Source organism: Talaromyces stipitatus, genomic scaffold, assembly GCF_000003125.1.
Source record: "Talaromyces stipitatus ATCC 10500 scf_1105507295517 genomic scaffold, whole genome shotgun sequence".
Lineage (NCBI taxonomy): Eukaryota > Fungi > Ascomycota > Eurotiomycetes > Eurotiales > Trichocomaceae > Talaromyces > Talaromyces stipitatus.
In genome coordinates this window covers 1,425,575-1,443,076 of record NW_002990121.1, presented here as the reverse complement: position 1 = coordinate 1,443,076, position 17,502 = coordinate 1,425,575, and the positions used below count along the sequence as shown (strand labels likewise).

Genomic DNA, 17,502 nt, shown 5'->3' with positions numbered 1-17,502 from the left:
GTTATTTGTTGTCCTCAAAGAGATCGCCACTACAGCCGTCTTCATCCTGCTGTTTAACCGCTGTTCCGCAATTTACCTTTGGAGGGCCTGCATAAACGCAAGAAACTATTGCATACATGCTCGCTAACCCAGTAACCCAGTAAACTAAACACTGACCACCATGCTGATCTCGACAATTTACCACGTACGTATTTACATACTCGTTTGCATGCCCCGATTATTATTATCAAGAGGGGAAAAAAAAAAACATATCCACCTCAATAGAAGTCTAACGTCACAATCCAAGATCACGGGATCTTTTCGATTCTTTTTTGTTTCCCATTTTTTTCATGTCGGGTGACCTGATTACGTACGTATTATTTGATACAGAGGATGCAGTGTTCCGTATGTAAACCGTACGGTCAAGTACTGATCTAACGGTTTTGAGTGTAATGTGATAAGTAAATATTCCAGCCAATGAGAAGCGGCACATGTGGTCATTTTCTGCCGGATACTTCCGACTTGATCCGACAAATCATATTTATGTAAGCGTACGATCCAGAGATATCGAGAGCTTTGCTCGATTGATCGATTAATTGAGCTTGGTCTTGTCTCTTTTCCAGAGCAGCTCAACTGAGACGCCACCCACCCGTTGTTGTACCAGGTACCTACTACCTATCGTGGATACTCACTCAGGCACAGAAAGCTACTACATGGAAAATAATCTCGTCGATCCATTTCAGCATTCCGCATTCCGCATTCCACACAGTATCTAGCTCAGCTAAGCTTTGACATGGCATGATCTAGACATATCGACGTGTCACAGCTCAATTATTCAGCACACAAGCTGCAACCATTTTCGCTTCTGTGAGACCCTGATACATGTGTGACACTGAATGTTTGGTTTGACGTTTGAGTAACCCTATGTCTTGTGAAGAAAATCCTCCGAGTGATGTGATGTATTTCCATTCCATCTGAGCTGATGGTATACCTGACAGAGACAAGAGATATCAAACTTGTCATACACTTGTTGAACGCGATACTTGGAATAATCCTTGGCCGTTGTGTCGGTCATCGTTTAGGCGAGACTCGACCGGAACAATACATTTGTTCCGATTGTGCTTGTTCGCCTTGGTAGATATCCACCAGACCACGTGCTACTCTGAATTTTTGCTAGTTATTTGCTACGTACAGTTTCACCTAGATTCGACATCACATGAGACACGCCAGAAAATCATTTCATCTCCTTTCCCATGGTTTGATAGACGCTGCTGATTGGATTGGCGAACCAATCGGACCCGGTGTATAAATCCGATCAGATTGGAAGATCACGAAAAGAACATCAGCCAGAGTATCCCGGTTCCCAAGCGAGATGGGCGCCGTTCTACCCCTAATAATCCTTCCAGATATACATACAATTGACAATTGTATCAACTAGTTAACTAGCTAACCAACCATGCACGGTCAGCAGATATGGCCCTTTTCCTTCAGCTCATGTGACCTACAAGCGACTCCATACGTTTAATTAATCATGGAGAAGATTTATGGAGCCTGGATGGATCCCTGGATCTATTAATTCCCAGAGCAGGTAGGGCTCCGTGGAGAACTTTGATAATAATGCCCACTATTTATTGGAGACCCTGACCGCCAATGAAAGAGTGTTTCTTCGATAAACTGATATATATGTAATTATGTATGTTAGTAAACATGTGACCTCGCCCTCCTGCAAGACCAAGACAAAGCGTTGATTGGCTCCTGGTCGCTGTCAGGCACACAACCCTTCCCTTACTGAAGCCTTGCTCTTACAAACCCTAACGGCCAACCTCCATTCCTACCTAACCCATACCCTATTTATCCAGATCTAGATCTTCTAGAACATCACACTCTCACCGAAAAGTAAAACAAAGATCAAAGAAAACAATCCGGAATAGCATCAGGTACATATGCATGTTCCATACCAAGGCCGGCCAATGTCGGGGCCTTTTTCTAACCAGGTACAACATCCTACATACCACATAGTTATAGGGAGACAGAAGTCAAGATGGCAAATATGCATGCAAACATACCCTGTCACTCCCATCCTTCAACAAAGGATATCATACCTCGGAACCTAAACCCAGTGCCAAACGGAAGAAATAAACGCATTGAGTCGTCGGTGAGCGACTAATGTATAGCATATTCCTTAACAAGTTATCAATGTTGAGAATTTTGATCTCGACATTATGTATGTATGTATGCTCATTGCTTTTTTAGTCTCGACTGTTGAGTGTCGATATTGTTTCAAATGTTAGATGTATGTACATACATATGCACTTATGTGTGGCATTGTGTGATTTGTCTGCGTTCCACTATCTAGACTCTTTCTTTTCTTTTTCTTCTTTGCTCAAAATTTTGTTGGGCAGGTATCCAGGAGCATAAGTAGATCATCGAGTCTAGAATTCGTCTAGTCTCGACTCTGTATTCCACATTTTGCGATATGACTCGCAAGATAATAAAGCGACGATATGGTATGCTACACAGTATAGTGCATATTAAGTCATTGTTTGTTATTGCTATTTTACATTTGCTCCTCTCTATGCAGATAAGATAAAAAGAAACACGTCCCCGATCCTGATATCGAGACACATTAAGAACAGAAAAAAAGGACAAAACTTCTGACATCTTGCCAAATGTCAAAGAGAAAGAAACAGACATCACTTCTATACACGAAGGCGTACACCCACGTCGCCAAAACTGCACTACTCCTCGTGTCAATGTGGAACCAGCCGCAATGCAGGGGGCCTTTTTTATCTGCCAAGTGTGGACAAGAGTGAAGAACTAGTAAGACAATGGTCGAAGGTCGGTATTAATCAGTTCGTATCGTTGATAGAATAGACAACTGAACGGAACTGGAGAGTACACTCAATTGTTTAAAAAGGAGGGGGGATGGCTCCGAGAGATTCGGCCTTTTCTTGTTGCTCCATAAGTTCTTCGCCAGCAATCTCGAGAGAGACGGCAAGACCGACTTTAGCTTGTTGCTATAGATTCGTTAGCATGTTTCATCTTTTAAGATTTCAGAGTGGATGAGATGGTACCTTAACGTGATCAATCTCTCCCGCAAAGGTCAAAGAGATAGGCATAGCTATCCGCTTCTCCAACAGACAGCTGACCTTACCGGTACTGTCGACCTGGGCACGGAAAGTAGACGCACGGAAATCATACTTGGCACCAACGGTTGCTGTGCCATCCCGGCTGGGTCCTCCCATCATCATCGCAGCAGCACTGGGTGCGAATTGAAGGTTCATGTCCACACCAGCTTCCACCTTGTCGGATAATTTCTTCCAGTAAGAGGCCGCAATAGCTCCCTGAGCCTGGAGTTGGGCGCTAGCGATCCAGTCCGCGCCACGGTATTTTGCGCAGTACGAAAGAGTCGATTCCGGGCGGGAGGTGATGGCCTGTCGTTGCCAGATGGCTTCGAATCCGAGAGCAAGACTTGGGGTAACAGATTGAAGGTAGCTTCCAACATAGATACCGGTCAAACCACCTTCAAAGATGGACGGGTTGAAAGCCTTGAGGGAGAAAGAGAAATCATCTCCGGTATAGTCATTATCAATTTGTAGAATGCCCTGTGCGCTACCAGACATAATCTGAGCGTTCGATTTCGTCACGAATTTCTCGTTCCAGCGGTAATTGCCAACAGCGCTGAGGCCGCCATCACTGCCCAAGTTTCCCTGCATAAATACCTGCCGAGCAACAATTAACATATTATAATTTGTCGAGAGAGCGCAAAACAAACCTTTGGCGTTCCGTACATGGCGCTAAAGTTATATGGAGGCATATTGCCTGCTGAACCCATAGCGAAAGCGTGCGACATCCGGAACAGAGGAGCCATGCCAAAGACCTTGGTTAGATCGGCGCGAAGACCCGTGAACATAAAGTTGGACAACAACACCTCCTTTTGCACTTCTCTTGCGATGTTATCGACTGTACCGGGGTTGGGTAAACCCAGCGCCGCTCTTCGCTCGGAGAACGATCCGTATGCATCTTTGATCGCAGCAGCGACAGAATTGTCTGTCAGGAACGACAGCGATGATGACAGGCCGGCCATATTGCAGATATACTATTCGTAATTGATATTCTATAGAATGCTTCGAGATGAATGGAGTGATGGTTCGAGAGATGATGAATTTGATCGGAAGAAAAGACTCGTGAGTCGAACCTGAAGCAAAAACAAGAAAGAAAAAAAAAGAAGCCGTATATTCGACGACAAAGAGGAGGACGTTGACAAGAGACGAAGCGTCGCTAATTGTAACGCCCCAGATACGAATCCAAGCAAGAGGATGTTGGATTGATAGTGCTTGTCAAAGAAAAGGTCGTTCGGCTGATGAAATTTGGTCGTTGCGGATGTTTTTCCAAGGCGTGTCTTTCCTTTTTGCACTGTTTGCACTGTCTGTCCGGCCTAACCGTTCTGGGCATTGCTTCTCTATCACCTGCTGCATCAACGAAGTATTTTATCCCTCTCCATTGATTTGCGGTATTTTTCTATTTGTATGCATATCTAGCTCATTCTCATTGTTTTCCTCTTCCGTTTCAAAAACAATTCTTGTGGTGGTATCGCTTCTAACCGTCATCTCACTTCGTTGCCCGAGACTCAAACATCGATCTGCCACTTCGTCCCGGCATCTGACGTCGCTTATCTCGATCGAGCGTTATTGTATCGACTCAGTCTCACGCCCTCAACATAGATCTCCTGTCTGAGTATTTAGCTTGATTTCATTGCTGTTCTGCCGGAAATTCTGGGTCTTGTCTTTGATTCGTCTCAAGCGCTTATCGAGTATTCACCGGGTTCCGAGTCATGGACACCTTGCTGTATGCCACCCTTTTTATACAATTGTATTCAGATATTGACAATATATAGCACTGCCGACGTGGTCGCAAACTCTCCGCGATTCCGGAGGAAGTCAAGTACATTCGTGGATGCCATTCACGATCTTCCAGAGAAGGTGGAGCTGGCACCAGCTCAACTCTACAGCACAGAGTCTGGAAGACTGTTCCACTCTGGCCGCATTGTCATCATCACAGTAGGCTTGCCAGCTAGAGGGAAGACGTAAGCATGAAAAGGCTACTCCAACCGGAACAGGACCGCTAACATGTCTCAAGGCATATTTCCGTAGCTCTAGCACGCTACCTGCGATGGTTAGTGCTCATTCGTCTACTCCTTAGGAGTGTATGCTCATTATTATAGGCTTGGAGTTAAGACTCGAATATTTCATCTCGGTGATTATAGACGTGCTACTATCGGGCCAGGACAAGATATGCCCGATGATTACTTCTTTATCAACGGTTGGTCTCTCTCCTATAACGGAATAGGAGAGCTATAAATTGACTTCTGTTAGCATCCGCCTCATCAGTACTTTTACGACAGAAAATTGTCAAAAAGTGCCGCGACGATATAGCACACTTCTTGAGCGAGGAAAATGGCCAGATAGCAATTTATGACGCCGTGAACCCGATAGCCGCAGGGCGTCGTTCGCTCGCCAAGGAGTTTGCGAAGCAGAACATAGAGGTATGTTGGTTTGTATTGCCATTTCTTTTTACTGACCAGTTAGACCCTCTTTATAGAATCCAAGTGCGACGACCCAAGAATAATAGAAGAAAATGTTCGGCGTGTCAAGATATCTTCTCCCGATGTAAGTAGTATCTTCTTAAAAGTTGAACGGCAACTGACATAGCCCAGTATGTAGGATGGAACGCCGACGATGCGGTCAAGCACTACCTAGGCCGTATATCAGCGAGAATTCCACATGTTGAAACTATGGAAGAGAAAGATCTCAACTATATCAAGGTACGACATCTCTCCGTTATCTCGGGCATTAAGCTAACAAGTAAGATGATCAATGCTGGGGAACGCCTAATTATCAATAATCGCAGCTTCGGGTATCTCTCGAACCGGATTGTTTTTTATCTTTTGAACTTGCACATAAAATCGAGACATACATACTTCGCTAGAGTGAGTTACCCCTCGAGTAGGTATTAATTATATACTAAAGTTAATTCCAGGCCGGTATTTCACTTGATGCAAACTCTTACAAAGCAGACTCCTCTTTGTCGGAGCAGGGACGGGACTACGCGAAGAAAATGACCGAAACGTTGCTTCAACACAGAGAGTCCGAGAGACAGGCCATGAAAGACCAGGGAGTGTCAGATGCTGTACTGAAACCATTGACGGTGTGGACATCAACACGACTCAGAACAGTCGAAACTGCCAAATACCTGCACGAAAAGGGCTATTCCGTGCGCCAAAGATCGCAATTGAGTCAACTTAACCCAGGGGTTTGCGAGGCGATGTCTGAACAAAAAATCAGACAGGAATATCCCGAAGAAGTAGCGAAGCACGAAATGGATCCTTATCATCATCGCTATCCTCGTGCAGAGGTATGTATCCAACGTCTGAGTGGCCAGATCAACACTAACTAGACCGGTCGCAGTCATATCACGATTTAGCTGTACGGCTAGAACCGATTATTCTTGAATTAGAACGGGAGAAAAACGACCTACTCATTATAGCTCACGAGAGTGTGTTGAGAGTCTTGTACGGATACTTGATGGCGTGTAACGCTGCAGACATCCCGTTTCTGTCGTTTCCTCGCAACGAAATTATCGAAGTATGTCTCACTCACCTGCTATTTTTCACGTCTCCAACTAACCCATTATCAGATTATACCTGCCAGTTATCAAAACGAAGCCCGAAGGATACCCATCCCAGGTCTACCAGAGGAAACAATCCCGCCATCTCCAGAAGATATAAAGATCCCCGTACCTGCCAGTGGCTATACAACACCAAAGGTGGGTTTGGGTAGCCCTATTACAGGCTTATCCACACCTCAAAGTGGATTTAGAACTCCTCAAGAGCCCGAGAGGCTTACTCAGCAGCATGTAGAGGATGTGGTATAGGCGTTGTTTACCAGCGGTTATAATTATTAGCATTCAATCATGTCTATTCATTCACCAAGCGTTGCACTTTCTCGGCTTTTTTGCTTTATCATAAAAAGATAGACATTCTCTTGACAATATACATCATTCAACCTCCACTGGACTATCCTCCGTGGAGCGTGGAGACAAACAATATATTATCCTTGGGCTGTATATCATATGCCTCTTCCCCTTCGAGTTCCCAGTCTGCGTCATTAATCAGAACTAGAATGCCGGGACGCCTGAAATCACCTTAGTAAACTTGTAATCAATCAATGAATATTGTATAAAAACTTACACATGATCATCTAGTATGAACAACTCCTTCCTCGTGTCTTGCATCAAGTTCTCAACAAGATACTGTATGAGCCACCCAATCGTCGGCTGTTTTCCGTCGTTTGTCTTTGCAGGAATTGTGAGGTTATGTTTTCGTTCGTTGGCAAAGAGCATCTCCAGTCCACCGCTGGGTTTTGACGCAGGTTCAAGTCAGTTGAATATAGGTATGAGCTGGTCGAGGACTCACGTAAACTCTACGGATATGGAAATGGTTTCGTCGGGCTGGGATGGGTTCTCAGTATCTGGATTCGAGACCATATTTGGGACTTTCGAGAATATCATATATAAAATAGTAATAAAAAGATCAAGTTGATACGCAAGAGAAAATGTTCCGGAGGGGAAACATGGCCCACCGCTTATCGATAAGCTTAAAATTTCGCAGTCTGTCACATCGTCATCCCACTTCAACTTTTCACTACAGACAGCACGCGCCAGCTTACTGAGCGCTAAAAATTTTCTTTTCCAAGGATTAGGAATTGAATGATGTGAATTTATTCAATGGTTCGTGTTGCTACAGAATATATCAGCGTCGGCGGCAACCGCCATGCTGGTGCTGCCGACTGGGACGTTCGCTCAGGTGTGTTTGCGTATGGTGCGGATAACAATGTAGCTCTGTGGGAGCCCAAGGTAAATAGCTCTGAGCCATATCCATGATCACGAGAGTAGTTCAACTAATTGACATGATCATTAGTCCCACCGCGGAGTCCATGCATTGCTCGTCGGCCATCGCGACAAAGTCAGCGTCGTACGCTTCGTCGCTTATCCCCAATTCAAAAGCAGCTTGCTGATTACCGGGTCTGTGGACCACTCAATCCGAGTCTGGAAACCGGTTGAACAATCGTCATCGTATACATGCGTCTGTGAGCTTACCGGGCATACGGGATCTGTCAACACTATCGGCGTGGATAACGGCTCGAATGTATTTGCGTCTGGAGCTGCTGATGGTACAGTCAGGGTTTGGAGATTGGATTTCCAGGACGGTCAAGTGTCTGGACGACTAGTACAGACCATGCCTATGATACCCAGGTTCTTCCCGCTGACCCTGGCTATTCAAGTGCTGGACGCCTCGGACCCGAAGAAGCCAATGGTCATGGCTGTTGGAGGCACAACCAATAACGTATATGTTTTCTCCGCGCAAGATACCACCGCTCAAGAAATAGATTTCATCCGGAGCGCCAAATTGTCCGGCCATGAAGCTTGGGTACGGTCTCTCGCTTTCCGCAAGTTTGACAATGAATACATTCTAGCATCAGCCAGTCAGGATAAGTACATTCGTCTATGGAAAGTTCATCGTGGTGAAATAGCATCTACACTCCCCAAGGATGAGGATGACATGGCACTTGGAGGAGATGAGCCGACACTTTCTAATAAAGCGCACACATTCAGCGCTTCTGGTGTGACTTATTCCATAACCTTTGAAGCTCTGTTACTAGGTCATGAGGATTGGATATATACCGTGAACTGGAGTCCCACAACCGAAAAAGCACAGCTTCTATCTGCATCTGCAGATAATTCATTGACGATATGGGAGCAAGATCCAACTACCGGCGTGTGGGTTACAATGGAAAGAATGGGAGAATTCAGTGTAACAAAGGGCTCGACTACGGCAACAGGTAGCACGGGCGGTTTCTGGATTGGACTCTGGTCTCCTGATGGCAAAGAAGTTGTGTGTCTGACTCGGACGGGTAGTTGGAGGGCATGGACACATGATGAAGAGACGGATATTTGGCAGCAACGACTTGGGATCAGTGGTCATGTTCGTTCCGTAAACGACATTCAATGGGAGGCGAAGGGTGCATATCTTTTATCTACAAGCTCTGATCAGACTAGTAGACTTCATGCTGAATGGTTACGGTTTGGAGAATCATCATGGCATGAATTCTCGCGGCCGCAAATTCATGGGTACGATCTCAACTGCATAGATACGCTGGGACCTGCAAGATTCATCTCTGGTGCGGATGAAAAACTTCTACGCGTTTTCAACGAGCCTAAACAAATCGCCCAGCTATTGGAAAGACTTTGTGGTATATCGCAGGATGAAGAGGAATTGCCAGAAGCAGCCAACATCCCCGTTCTTGGTCTCTCAAACAAGGCTGTCGGGGAAGACATCACATTAACAGACGACCAACTCGGCGGGCAAGGAGCTGATCAAAGGGAACAGCAAGCAGCACCGGTGTCTTTACCTATGCATCAACCTCCCCTGGAAGACCATCTCGCTCGACATACATTATGGCCAGAGCACGAGAAACTATATGGTCATGGATACGAAATCTCAGCAGTATCGGTTAGCCATGACCGTTCTCTGATCGCTACAGCATGCAAAGCAAGTTCTATCGACCATGCAGTCATTCGTCTATATGACACGAAGAACTGGCGTGAAATTAAACCTTCTCTGACCGCACATTCACTAACTATAACATCACTTTGCTTTTCGCCTTCTGATCAATACTTGCTGAGCGTGGGACGTGACCGTCAATGGGCGATTTTCAAACGAGATGAACAGGATCCTTCGACCTATTCTCTGCTCAAATCGAATCCCAAGGCTCATTCGCGAATGATCCTTGGAGCAGCATGGGCGCCGTCATCGGGACAACAATCAATATTCGCAACGGCAGGTCGAGACAAGTGCGTAAAAATTTGGCGAGAGACAGCTTCCTCAGATGTATTTGAATGCATATCGACCATCACACTCAAGACTGCCGTCACTGCGGTGTCGTTCCACTCGGAGATTCTCTCTGATGGCTTTCTACTGGCTATTGGTGAGGAAACTGGACAAATATCAGTGCAAAAAGTAGCGACCGACAGTCTTGAGGCTAAGGAGTTGGTCACTTTTGATACAACATCTTCTCCGTCCAAGTCAATCACGCAAATCACCTGGCGGCCTAAACGATCGTTAACATTCAAGAATAATGGAGATGAAGAGGGCGTACTGCTTGCAGTCGCAAGCGAGGACTCTTCTGTGCGTATATATAGAGTCGCTCATGTATAGATCATGTTGCATTCGAGACTATGAAAAGAATTGGAAATGACATATAATATCAAGCTTTGCTATTCCACGCAAACCCAAAAGTCCTAACCTTGTAAATGTAGCCACCAAGCAAAACACAATTCCATCCTAAAGCAATAACATGGCGTTGAAGCCTCCCAGCTGGTTGAACATGGCCGGATCTATGCAAAAAGTTCCATCACCGTACTCCTTCAATGCAAGTAGTTGAAACATCGTCATCATCACAACAGTGTTGAACACAAGTCCTCAGTTTTTGGTTTACTCCTTTGGAGGCCTCTTCTCCAACCCATAGCCACCCAACCCCTCAGCACTCGAATACGTCCTTCCCTGCCCAGATTTGGGATTCCTTGGCCCACGAGCCTGTAAATCCTGCTTGAGCCAATGGAGCACCAAGTCTCCCAACAGACTATTCTCCGTCGATCGATTGGGCACTTCTTCATTAAAACTTTCTATGGGACCCCATTGCTTAACCTGTCCCAAATGCATATGCACCAGATGAGTCGGCCACTGCGCCAAATTATCCAGGATATGCGTAGCATAGACAATCGTGCATTCCCTCGTTTCAGTCTCGCGTTTCAAAAACGATAGGAAGTTACTACGAGATAACAAGTCAAGATCGACCGTGATCTCATCAAGAAGTAGGATCTGCCACGGCCGTATTAGACCCATTGCCAATTGGACGCGACGACGCTCTCCATCCGAGACGGCATGCATGCGCCAGCCGAGATCAATGTCGAGAATATCAATCAACTCATCGCGGCGTTCAGGGAATGCGTCTCCGCCCACGGAGGCGAGGAGCGTGGGGACGTCAATATCTGTACGGACAATGCTGTTCAGAACCCATTCCATACCCAGATAAGTGACGCCTTCAAGACCGTCTTTGAAGGGGTCTTTTCCTCCGATTGCGATTGTGTTGGTTGGTGCTAGTTTTTTGCCGGACAGAAGGCGCAGGAGTGTTGTTTTGCCAGCCCCGTTTGCTATTTTCTACATTAGTTGAATTTATACAAGAAATATGAAGGAAAAGTCAAACCTCCAATGAGTAACGTTCTGCTGTTTGAAGGAAGACTGAGCTCTACATCTTTGAGGCCATCGGATCCATCCTGGAATTTGTAGCTGAGGCCATGTACCTCGATTGAAGGTACCATGTTGACTTTATATAAATATGTAGTCAATGCCAAATGAAATTGATAAATAAATAACAGACTGCTGAAGGTAGAAAGAAGCGAGGGGTAAACTCCGAAATTTATATTACACTAACGGGCCCTTTGGCGGGGACCAAATATCACGCCCTTCTGATGACATTATTCTTCCCGTGAATTGACTCATTTTTATTTTCAACTCCGCATCTATACGCCGAATGCAGGGCAATTCAACACACCCTACTGTGTGTTTTTCGACTAACCAAGCTGTATCGACTCTTCTTGGTACACAAATATAATGGGCCAACTCTGCATCCGCTGAAATGCGCATTTTTCGTCCACTCCTCACCCGATCACAATTAGCGATCATGCAGCCACTCATAACAGTTGTCGGTGCGACTGGCACCGGTAAATCAAAGGTTTGCATAATACACTTTCCTTGACTTTCTTTAACCAAGCTAACTTCACTCTTCTACAGCTCGCGGTCGACATCGCAAAACGATTCAATGGCGAAGTCATCAACGGCGATGCAATGCAGCTTTACCGCGGACTACCTATAATCACCAACAAAATCCCACTACACGAAAGGGAAGGAATTCCGCATCATCTGATTGACTTCATCGGTCTGGAGGAAGAGTCGTGGCGAATTGGTCTATTTAAAAAGGAGTGTCTGCGAGTTATACAGGATATTCAGTCGCGTGGGAAAATTCCGGTGCTTGTGGGGGGAACTTCGTATTATGTGCAATCTGTCTTGTTCAATGATGCATTGGTTGGAGAAGGGGCGGAAAATGGTGTGTCAGACGACAATGGGCAGCAATCCGAGCGACAGCGGAAAGAAGGAGAAGAATGGGCGATTCTTGATGCACCCGTTGGGCCCATGATGGAGAAACTGCGGGAGGTTGATCCTGTTATGGCGAATCGCTGGCACATAAACGAAGTGAGGAAGATTCGGAGATCTCTGGAGATATATCTTCAAACAGGTAGACCTGCGTCGGAGATCTACGAGGAGCAAATGCGGCTACGACAGGCTGCGATTGATAACCCTGAAGGTATCGTGGCGGGTCAGCTACGATTTCAGACGCTAGTATTCTGGGTACATTCAGAAAGAGAGAAGCTCTACAGGCGACTAGAAAATCGTGTGGATACTATGTCAGAGCAAGGTCTGATTGCAGAGGCTCAATCGTTGTCTGAGTATGCGCAGGAACAGGCGGCACAGGGAAAACAGATTGATCTATCGAGAGGAATCTGGGTATCTATAGGGTATAAAGAGATGGAACCTTATTTCACTGCTTTGCGGGCCGGCAATTACAGTGAAGATGACCTCAAAAACCTAAAACAGTCTTGCTTGGAATGTGTGAAGACTTCGACAAGGCAGTATTCCGCTAGTCAGGTAAAGTGGATTCGGAATAAGCTATGGACTGCACTGGCAGATATCGGTGCTACCAATCGGTTATATGTCCTGGACAGCACCGATCCAGGAGCGTGGGATAGTTGCGTGACTGAGCCGATGGAGCGTATTGTGCAAGCGTTTTTACGCAGTGAGCAGCTTCCAGAGGCAAAGACGATCTCTAAGCTGGCCGAAGAAATGCTCAGGGAGAGAGAGCAGAACTATACAAAGGGTACCATACCGCCTGCCCAAGCCTTAAAACAGATGACCTGCGAGATGTGCAAGAAAACATTAATGGGCCAGGAGCAGTGGGATATTCATATCCATGCTGCAAGTCATCGGCGAGCGATCAAGGCAGCTGCAAAAAGAGCGCGGAATATGGAGTGGCTGCGAAATCATCCGCCTGTTGAGGTTATTAATGCGCAGCCGCCTTAGTCTAGGGAACCAAGATTGCAACACCCGTTCGGACTCGAATCGGCGGTTGGCAGTCGTTGTATCGACACCGGGAGGTCACTATGATCTCGAATAACAGATCACTGCGCATAGCTATGCATCCCTAGGATGCTATTAGATCCTCTCTGCAAGAGTCACTTGGTTTTCGGTTTCTTGGAAAAGTCGATGCATCACTGCTTCGTCCTCCACTCGACAAAACTGGAAGATAATATGCCACCATTGCCACTTTCTTCGACCTTGAAAACCTCAATGACTGGTGATTTTTCTCTTTTGCGAATCCGCCATGTACCCTCGGTGTTGACTATGGTTTTAAGCCCTGGTACATATCAGCAAAGCGATTCAGAACATCGAGCATATCAATCTTACATTCAAGAAAAGTTGCGGTAAAGTTGATACAGATATTTCCATCCCAACTGCCTCGACCCTCTCGTTTGACCTTGCCAGGAATCCCATGAGTTTCTAGCTCTTCGAGCCGCAGAAGCATGCCATCTCTGTCGCGAAATCCGACAATAATCTTGGGAACCCCTAGAAGAAAAGACTGTGCCCAGAATTTGAGCAGTTTACGCTCATATTTGAGCTTCTCCTTGTCGTTGAATAGCTCGGCAGTTGTTTTCAGCTCTACCCAGTTGATTGGGTCTTCTTTGCGAACGGGTTTGCAGTCCCAGACTGAGTGACAAGTAAGCACTGAAAAAAGGAAAATAAGGAGAGGGGACTCTTACTTGCATCTACCTCACCTCCTATCACCAACTTCACCTTTCCAAATCCAGTCCGTACAACCGAGCAGTACTGAGCTTTGTTATTTACGATTTCGTGAATTCGTCCTTCAATCTTTTCGCGACTTGTTTCACCCCAGGTATCCGGAATGACCGAGACTGTCTCGAACTTGTATCCTGCGAAATTTATGGGTTACTCGTCTCTCTGACAGACAAAGAAACGGTTTGACATACCCCAATAGGCCATCATGTCTTGTGATGGCATGCCAGGTGGCATTCGTTGATTCCGTTGAATCTCCTTTTGTGCATTCTTATATGTATTATTTTCTTCGATGAAACTGCCGCAAGCAATGTGAGATGTGACTTCGACATTCAGGACAGAAAATATGCTTACATTGAGCCCTGCACTGCAATCAGTATACTGTCCGAGCCAAAGGTGAAAGAGGCTACCCACCTGAAAATAAGTCGCATTCATCTCGAACCTGCGCCAAATCAGTCACCGAATTTCCCATTGTTGGGACTTAGACGAACCCATTCAGCATGTCAAAAGGCGCCGTCATGATCTACCCCGGGAATTATCAACAACCAATTCAGACCTCGAATAAACCTCGAAAAAAAAAGAGCACACCTTCGTCATCATACCCCTCCAGGTAACAATATCCGCTTCACATTTCTTCTCTGTATTCTGTTCCAACGCTACTATCGTATCCAATAGAGCATCCAAGTGCTCGTCCGGCGCATCATCCAGTTTCTGAAACGTGTCGAACCCGGCGCTTAAATCGAGAGGTAATTGCGACGGTTGCGGTGGGTAGTAGTATCGCATTGAAGATTCATCGAGGCGGAAGTTGTGCTCGTCATCGTAGGAGAAGTATGCGATTTCCTGTAGACAAAACGTTGTTAGACGATCCATTAAAAAGGTGAGAATGTATTCACCCTAGGCCGCCGAATTGCTGCATTCGAACCGGAGAAGCGATGAAGTGGTTGAATGTCGAAAATGTGAGAATTCATTATGGTTGAACGCATCAAGGATTGTCGAAAGACGCGCTTTGCAATTGCAAAACCAGAGCGTTTCATAGAACTGTATCATCAAGTAGAATATTTATTCAGCACCTGAAAGTATTTGCAAGCTGAAATTCCTAGACGGAGAACAAGCGTAGAAGAAATGTGAGAAAGGAAGAATCCGAGCTCATCAACATTGACCATGTGATTGGCTGACACGGTAACTTCGCAAAGAATGAGCTGGACCTGCTTTCTGCCCCGCCGGCTTCATCATTCAACATCAACGATAGTCTTGAGAATATTCATGCGTTATACCTTGTTTTCTTTGAATCGAAGACAGCAGAAGTATAGACTATTCCAGAGATATTAGATTCGCCATTATGACATCCAAAATCGACAAGACAATTGCTCGACAGCAAGAAAAGTACGTCACCAACGATCTTCTTCTAGTTTTCTCATGAAAGGACTACTTCAAGACTACAGTGCTAATACTGCATCAATCCAGAATTGCAGCAGGCTCCTACTACGAAGCCCACCAACAACTCCGCGTCATCGCAGCCCGCTACCTCAAACAATCCAACTACGATGCCGCAGCCGAAATATTAACGGGCGGCGCAAAGGCTCTTTTGAGAGCTGGCTCGCAACAGGGTGCCTCTGCGAGTGGTGGGGATTTGGCGATTATGCTTGTCGTTGAGGTTTACAACAAGGCTGAGTGGGAGATTGGTTTGGATGATGCTGAGTCGAGGGGACGGAAGAGTATGTTTTTTTTGTCCCTCTTCATATCTCGGGTATTGAAACTTACTGAGGGATTATGCTAGAACGTCTGATTGAATTGTTGCGTGAATTTCCTCCTGATGAACCTTCTCGGAAGAGATACATAACCGAGATAATTAGCTGGAGTTCAAAATTCGGTCCTTTAGAACGTGGAGATCCGGAACTTCACCATGCTGCTGGATCTGTTTATGCTGAAGGTATGTTCCCCGTGTATGGAAAATATCTATTCATACTAACACAACCTAGAAAATGAGCCGTATGACGCCGAAAGACATCTCATCCTTGGTACCACAGACTCCGCCGAAACACTCGCAAAACTAGAATTCGAATGGTACACAGCCGACGACGCGCATACAGCAGGGATATACGCCTCCAGAGCCGTCATCCCATACCTTCTCACAGCAAACCTGCGCAACGCCAATAAAGCCCTTCTCATCTTCACATCCCGTCTCTCAGCAGCGTACCCTTCACTCGCCTCGCAGCAAGTTAGCAGCACAAGCGCTGACGTACGGATTTACCCATCATTGCCCCTGCTCAATTTCCTTAGTCTGCTCTTGATTGCCGTTCAGCGCGGTAGTGCAGATCTCTTCCGGGATTTGACGAGGCATTACACCCCTCACATTGAGGAGGTTGGTATTTGGGATGATGCGTTGGCGACTATTGGAGAGATGTATTTCAACATCAAGATTCCGAGACAGGGGAATCCATTGTTGGATATGATGGGTAGTATGTTTTTCGGAGGTGGTGGTGGTGGTGGTGGTGGAAACCAGCGAGGGCAGAGCAGGAGAGTTGAAGCGGCTCCGGCCAGTGCTGAGTTGGACTAGATGTGTCCGAAGTGGCATGTATATGATCATTCTCGACCACAGAATAGTACCCTTGTCTTTTAATAAAATCATGTGTTGATTAAGAACGTGCCGTTCACACGAGAGGATCATCCTCCGGCTCAAACATCCAGTTATCTTCCTCCAAAGTCGCAACTTTGTTATGTAAACTCTGCTGCAGTAGATTCAGTAGCTCTATCACCCTATTAGCACCAAGTTGACGTCTATCAGAAAAAATCCCCTACCTGGTTCACCACTCAAATGCCTATTCCGATTCCGATACATCATCTCAACCAAATCCTCTAGTTCTTTTCACCATCCGTATCAGCCATCTTATCCTATCCGAATGATTTTAGACGGAAAACTCACTGTCCTTATCCTTCCCTATAACTTCTGAGCTACCACCACTAGGTCGCGTCCCATCACCCTCTATCCCTTCCATAGCGCCTGATTCTTCATCTTCAGCATCGTCTTCTCCGTCTTCCTCGTCAAGTGGTATGGGCGGCAGGATGGGGATGTCTAGTTGGAACTTTCCGTTCTTGTCGCGTGCGATGATGTCGCCGTTGTTTAGTAGAAGCGCTGTGGTTGTGTTTGTGGTTTCAGGTGTCATTGGTCCGGAATCTGTATCTTGAGCGTTGTGGTGTTTGGTGTCATTGTTGGAGGACGTGTTGTCGGCGTCGCTGGTTGAGTCCTGAGCGGGATTGAATGCTGGACGACGACTGAGGTGGCTTGGAAAGAGGTTTCGGCGCGTGGGGGGCATGGCGATCAGAATGTAGAGGTTCGTAAAAGGGTTCGAGTGTACGTAGTGAAGTTGTTTGTGTACATAATGGATCGTCAACTTCAAACTTTGGTGGGGAGCTCCCACTCAGATCCACATTGAGCTATCCCTCGCCGCTTTTACTCCGTTATCTTTCCTTGGGACATCCACTCACCCACTCTGGAA

At 46.1% G+C, this 17,502-nt stretch overlaps 9 protein-coding genes across 9 annotated transcripts, besides 1 other annotated feature; 4 read left to right on the top strand and 5 right to left on the bottom strand.

Annotated features, from left to right (window-relative positions):
- Positions 1 to 2,502: 2,502 nt before the first annotated feature.
- On the bottom strand, positions 2,503 to 4,337 carry TSTA_005580 (mitochondrial import receptor subunit (tom40), putative). Its single transcript, XM_002488130.1, has 3 exons — positions 3,755 to 4,337; positions 3,054 to 3,701; positions 2,503 to 2,996 (listed from the first exon to the last, which is right to left on the bottom strand). Exons 1-3 carry the CDS (start codon positions 4,064 to 4,066, stop codon positions 2,889 to 2,891), a joined length of 1,068 nt encoding a protein of 355 aa, XP_002488175.1. The 5' UTR covers positions 4,067 to 4,337; the 3' UTR covers positions 2,503 to 2,888.
- Positions 4,338 to 4,454: 117 nt separating this feature from the next.
- Positions 4,455 to 7,078, top strand: TSTA_005570 (6-phosphofructo-2-kinase, putative). Its single transcript, XM_002488129.1, has 11 exons — positions 4,455 to 4,827; positions 4,877 to 5,065; positions 5,119 to 5,154; positions 5,204 to 5,301; positions 5,355 to 5,524; positions 5,568 to 5,648; positions 5,696 to 5,803; positions 5,849 to 5,968; positions 6,019 to 6,393; positions 6,447 to 6,623; positions 6,676 to 7,078. Exons 1-11 carry the CDS (start codon positions 4,814 to 4,816, stop codon positions 6,910 to 6,912), a joined length of 1,605 nt encoding a protein of 534 aa, XP_002488174.1. The 5' UTR covers positions 4,455 to 4,813; the 3' UTR covers positions 6,913 to 7,078.
- Positions 7,055 to 7,524, bottom strand: TSTA_005560 (uncharacterized protein; the record flags this gene model as incomplete). Its single annotated transcript, XM_002488128.1, has 3 exons — positions 7,055 to 7,172; positions 7,229 to 7,393; positions 7,454 to 7,524. 3 exons carry the CDS (start codon positions 7,522 to 7,524, stop codon positions 7,055 to 7,057), a joined length of 354 nt encoding a protein of 117 aa, XP_002488173.1.
- Positions 7,525 to 7,764: 240 nt separating this feature from the next.
- Positions 7,765 to 10,255, top strand: TSTA_005550 (RNA polymerase II Elongator subunit, putative; the record flags this gene model as incomplete). Its single annotated transcript, XM_002488127.1, has 2 exons — positions 7,765 to 7,893; positions 7,958 to 10,255. 2 exons carry the CDS (start codon positions 7,765 to 7,767, stop codon positions 10,253 to 10,255), a joined length of 2,427 nt encoding a protein of 808 aa, XP_002488172.1.
- Positions 10,104 to 11,487, bottom strand: TSTA_005540 (ABC transporter, putative). The gene is made up of 2 exons (XM_002488126.1): positions 11,304 to 11,487; positions 10,104 to 11,250 (listed from the first exon to the last, which is right to left on the bottom strand). The coding sequence occupies exons 1-2, from the start codon at positions 11,416 to 11,418 to the stop codon at positions 10,532 to 10,534; spliced, it is 834 nt and encodes a 277-aa protein (XP_002488171.1). The 5' UTR covers positions 11,419 to 11,487; the 3' UTR covers positions 10,104 to 10,531.
- Positions 11,488 to 11,735: 248 nt separating this feature from the next.
- On the top strand, positions 11,736 to 13,375 carry TSTA_005530 (tRNA isopentenyltransferase, putative; the record flags this gene model as incomplete). The annotated part of the gene is made up of 2 exons (XM_002488125.1): positions 11,736 to 11,831; positions 11,891 to 13,375. 2 exons carry the CDS (start codon positions 11,736 to 11,738, stop codon positions 13,232 to 13,234), a joined length of 1,440 nt encoding a protein of 479 aa, XP_002488170.1. The 3' UTR covers positions 13,235 to 13,375.
- Positions 13,376 to 13,422: 47 nt separating this feature from the next.
- Positions 13,423 to 14,973, bottom strand: TSTA_005520 (Dhp1-interacting protein Din1, putative; the record flags this gene model as incomplete). Its single annotated transcript, XM_002488124.1, has 8 exons — positions 13,423 to 13,568; positions 13,619 to 13,918; positions 13,972 to 14,142; positions 14,200 to 14,292; positions 14,416 to 14,447; positions 14,497 to 14,528; positions 14,594 to 14,845; positions 14,899 to 14,973. The coding sequence occupies 8 exons, from the start codon at positions 14,971 to 14,973 to the stop codon at positions 13,423 to 13,425; spliced, it is 1,101 nt and encodes a 366-aa protein (XP_002488169.1).
- Positions 14,974 to 15,219: 246 nt separating this feature from the next.
- TSTA_005510 (DUF410 domain protein) lies at positions 15,220 to 16,680 on the top strand. Its single transcript, XM_002488123.1, has 4 exons — positions 15,220 to 15,388; positions 15,470 to 15,720; positions 15,783 to 15,935; positions 15,985 to 16,680. The coding sequence occupies exons 1-4, from the start codon at positions 15,345 to 15,347 to the stop codon at positions 16,560 to 16,562; spliced, it is 1,026 nt and encodes a 341-aa protein (XP_002488168.1). The 5' UTR covers positions 15,220 to 15,344; the 3' UTR covers positions 16,563 to 16,680.
- Positions 16,479 to 16,501: a microsatellite.
- On the bottom strand, positions 16,657 to 17,319 carry TSTA_005500 (uncharacterized protein; the record flags this gene model as incomplete). The annotated part of the gene is made up of 3 exons (XM_002488122.1): positions 16,657 to 16,754; positions 16,805 to 16,867; positions 16,929 to 17,319. The coding sequence occupies 3 exons, from the start codon at positions 17,317 to 17,319 to the stop codon at positions 16,657 to 16,659; spliced, it is 552 nt and encodes a 183-aa protein (XP_002488167.1).
- Between the last annotated feature and the right edge of the window lie 183 nt (positions 17,320 to 17,502).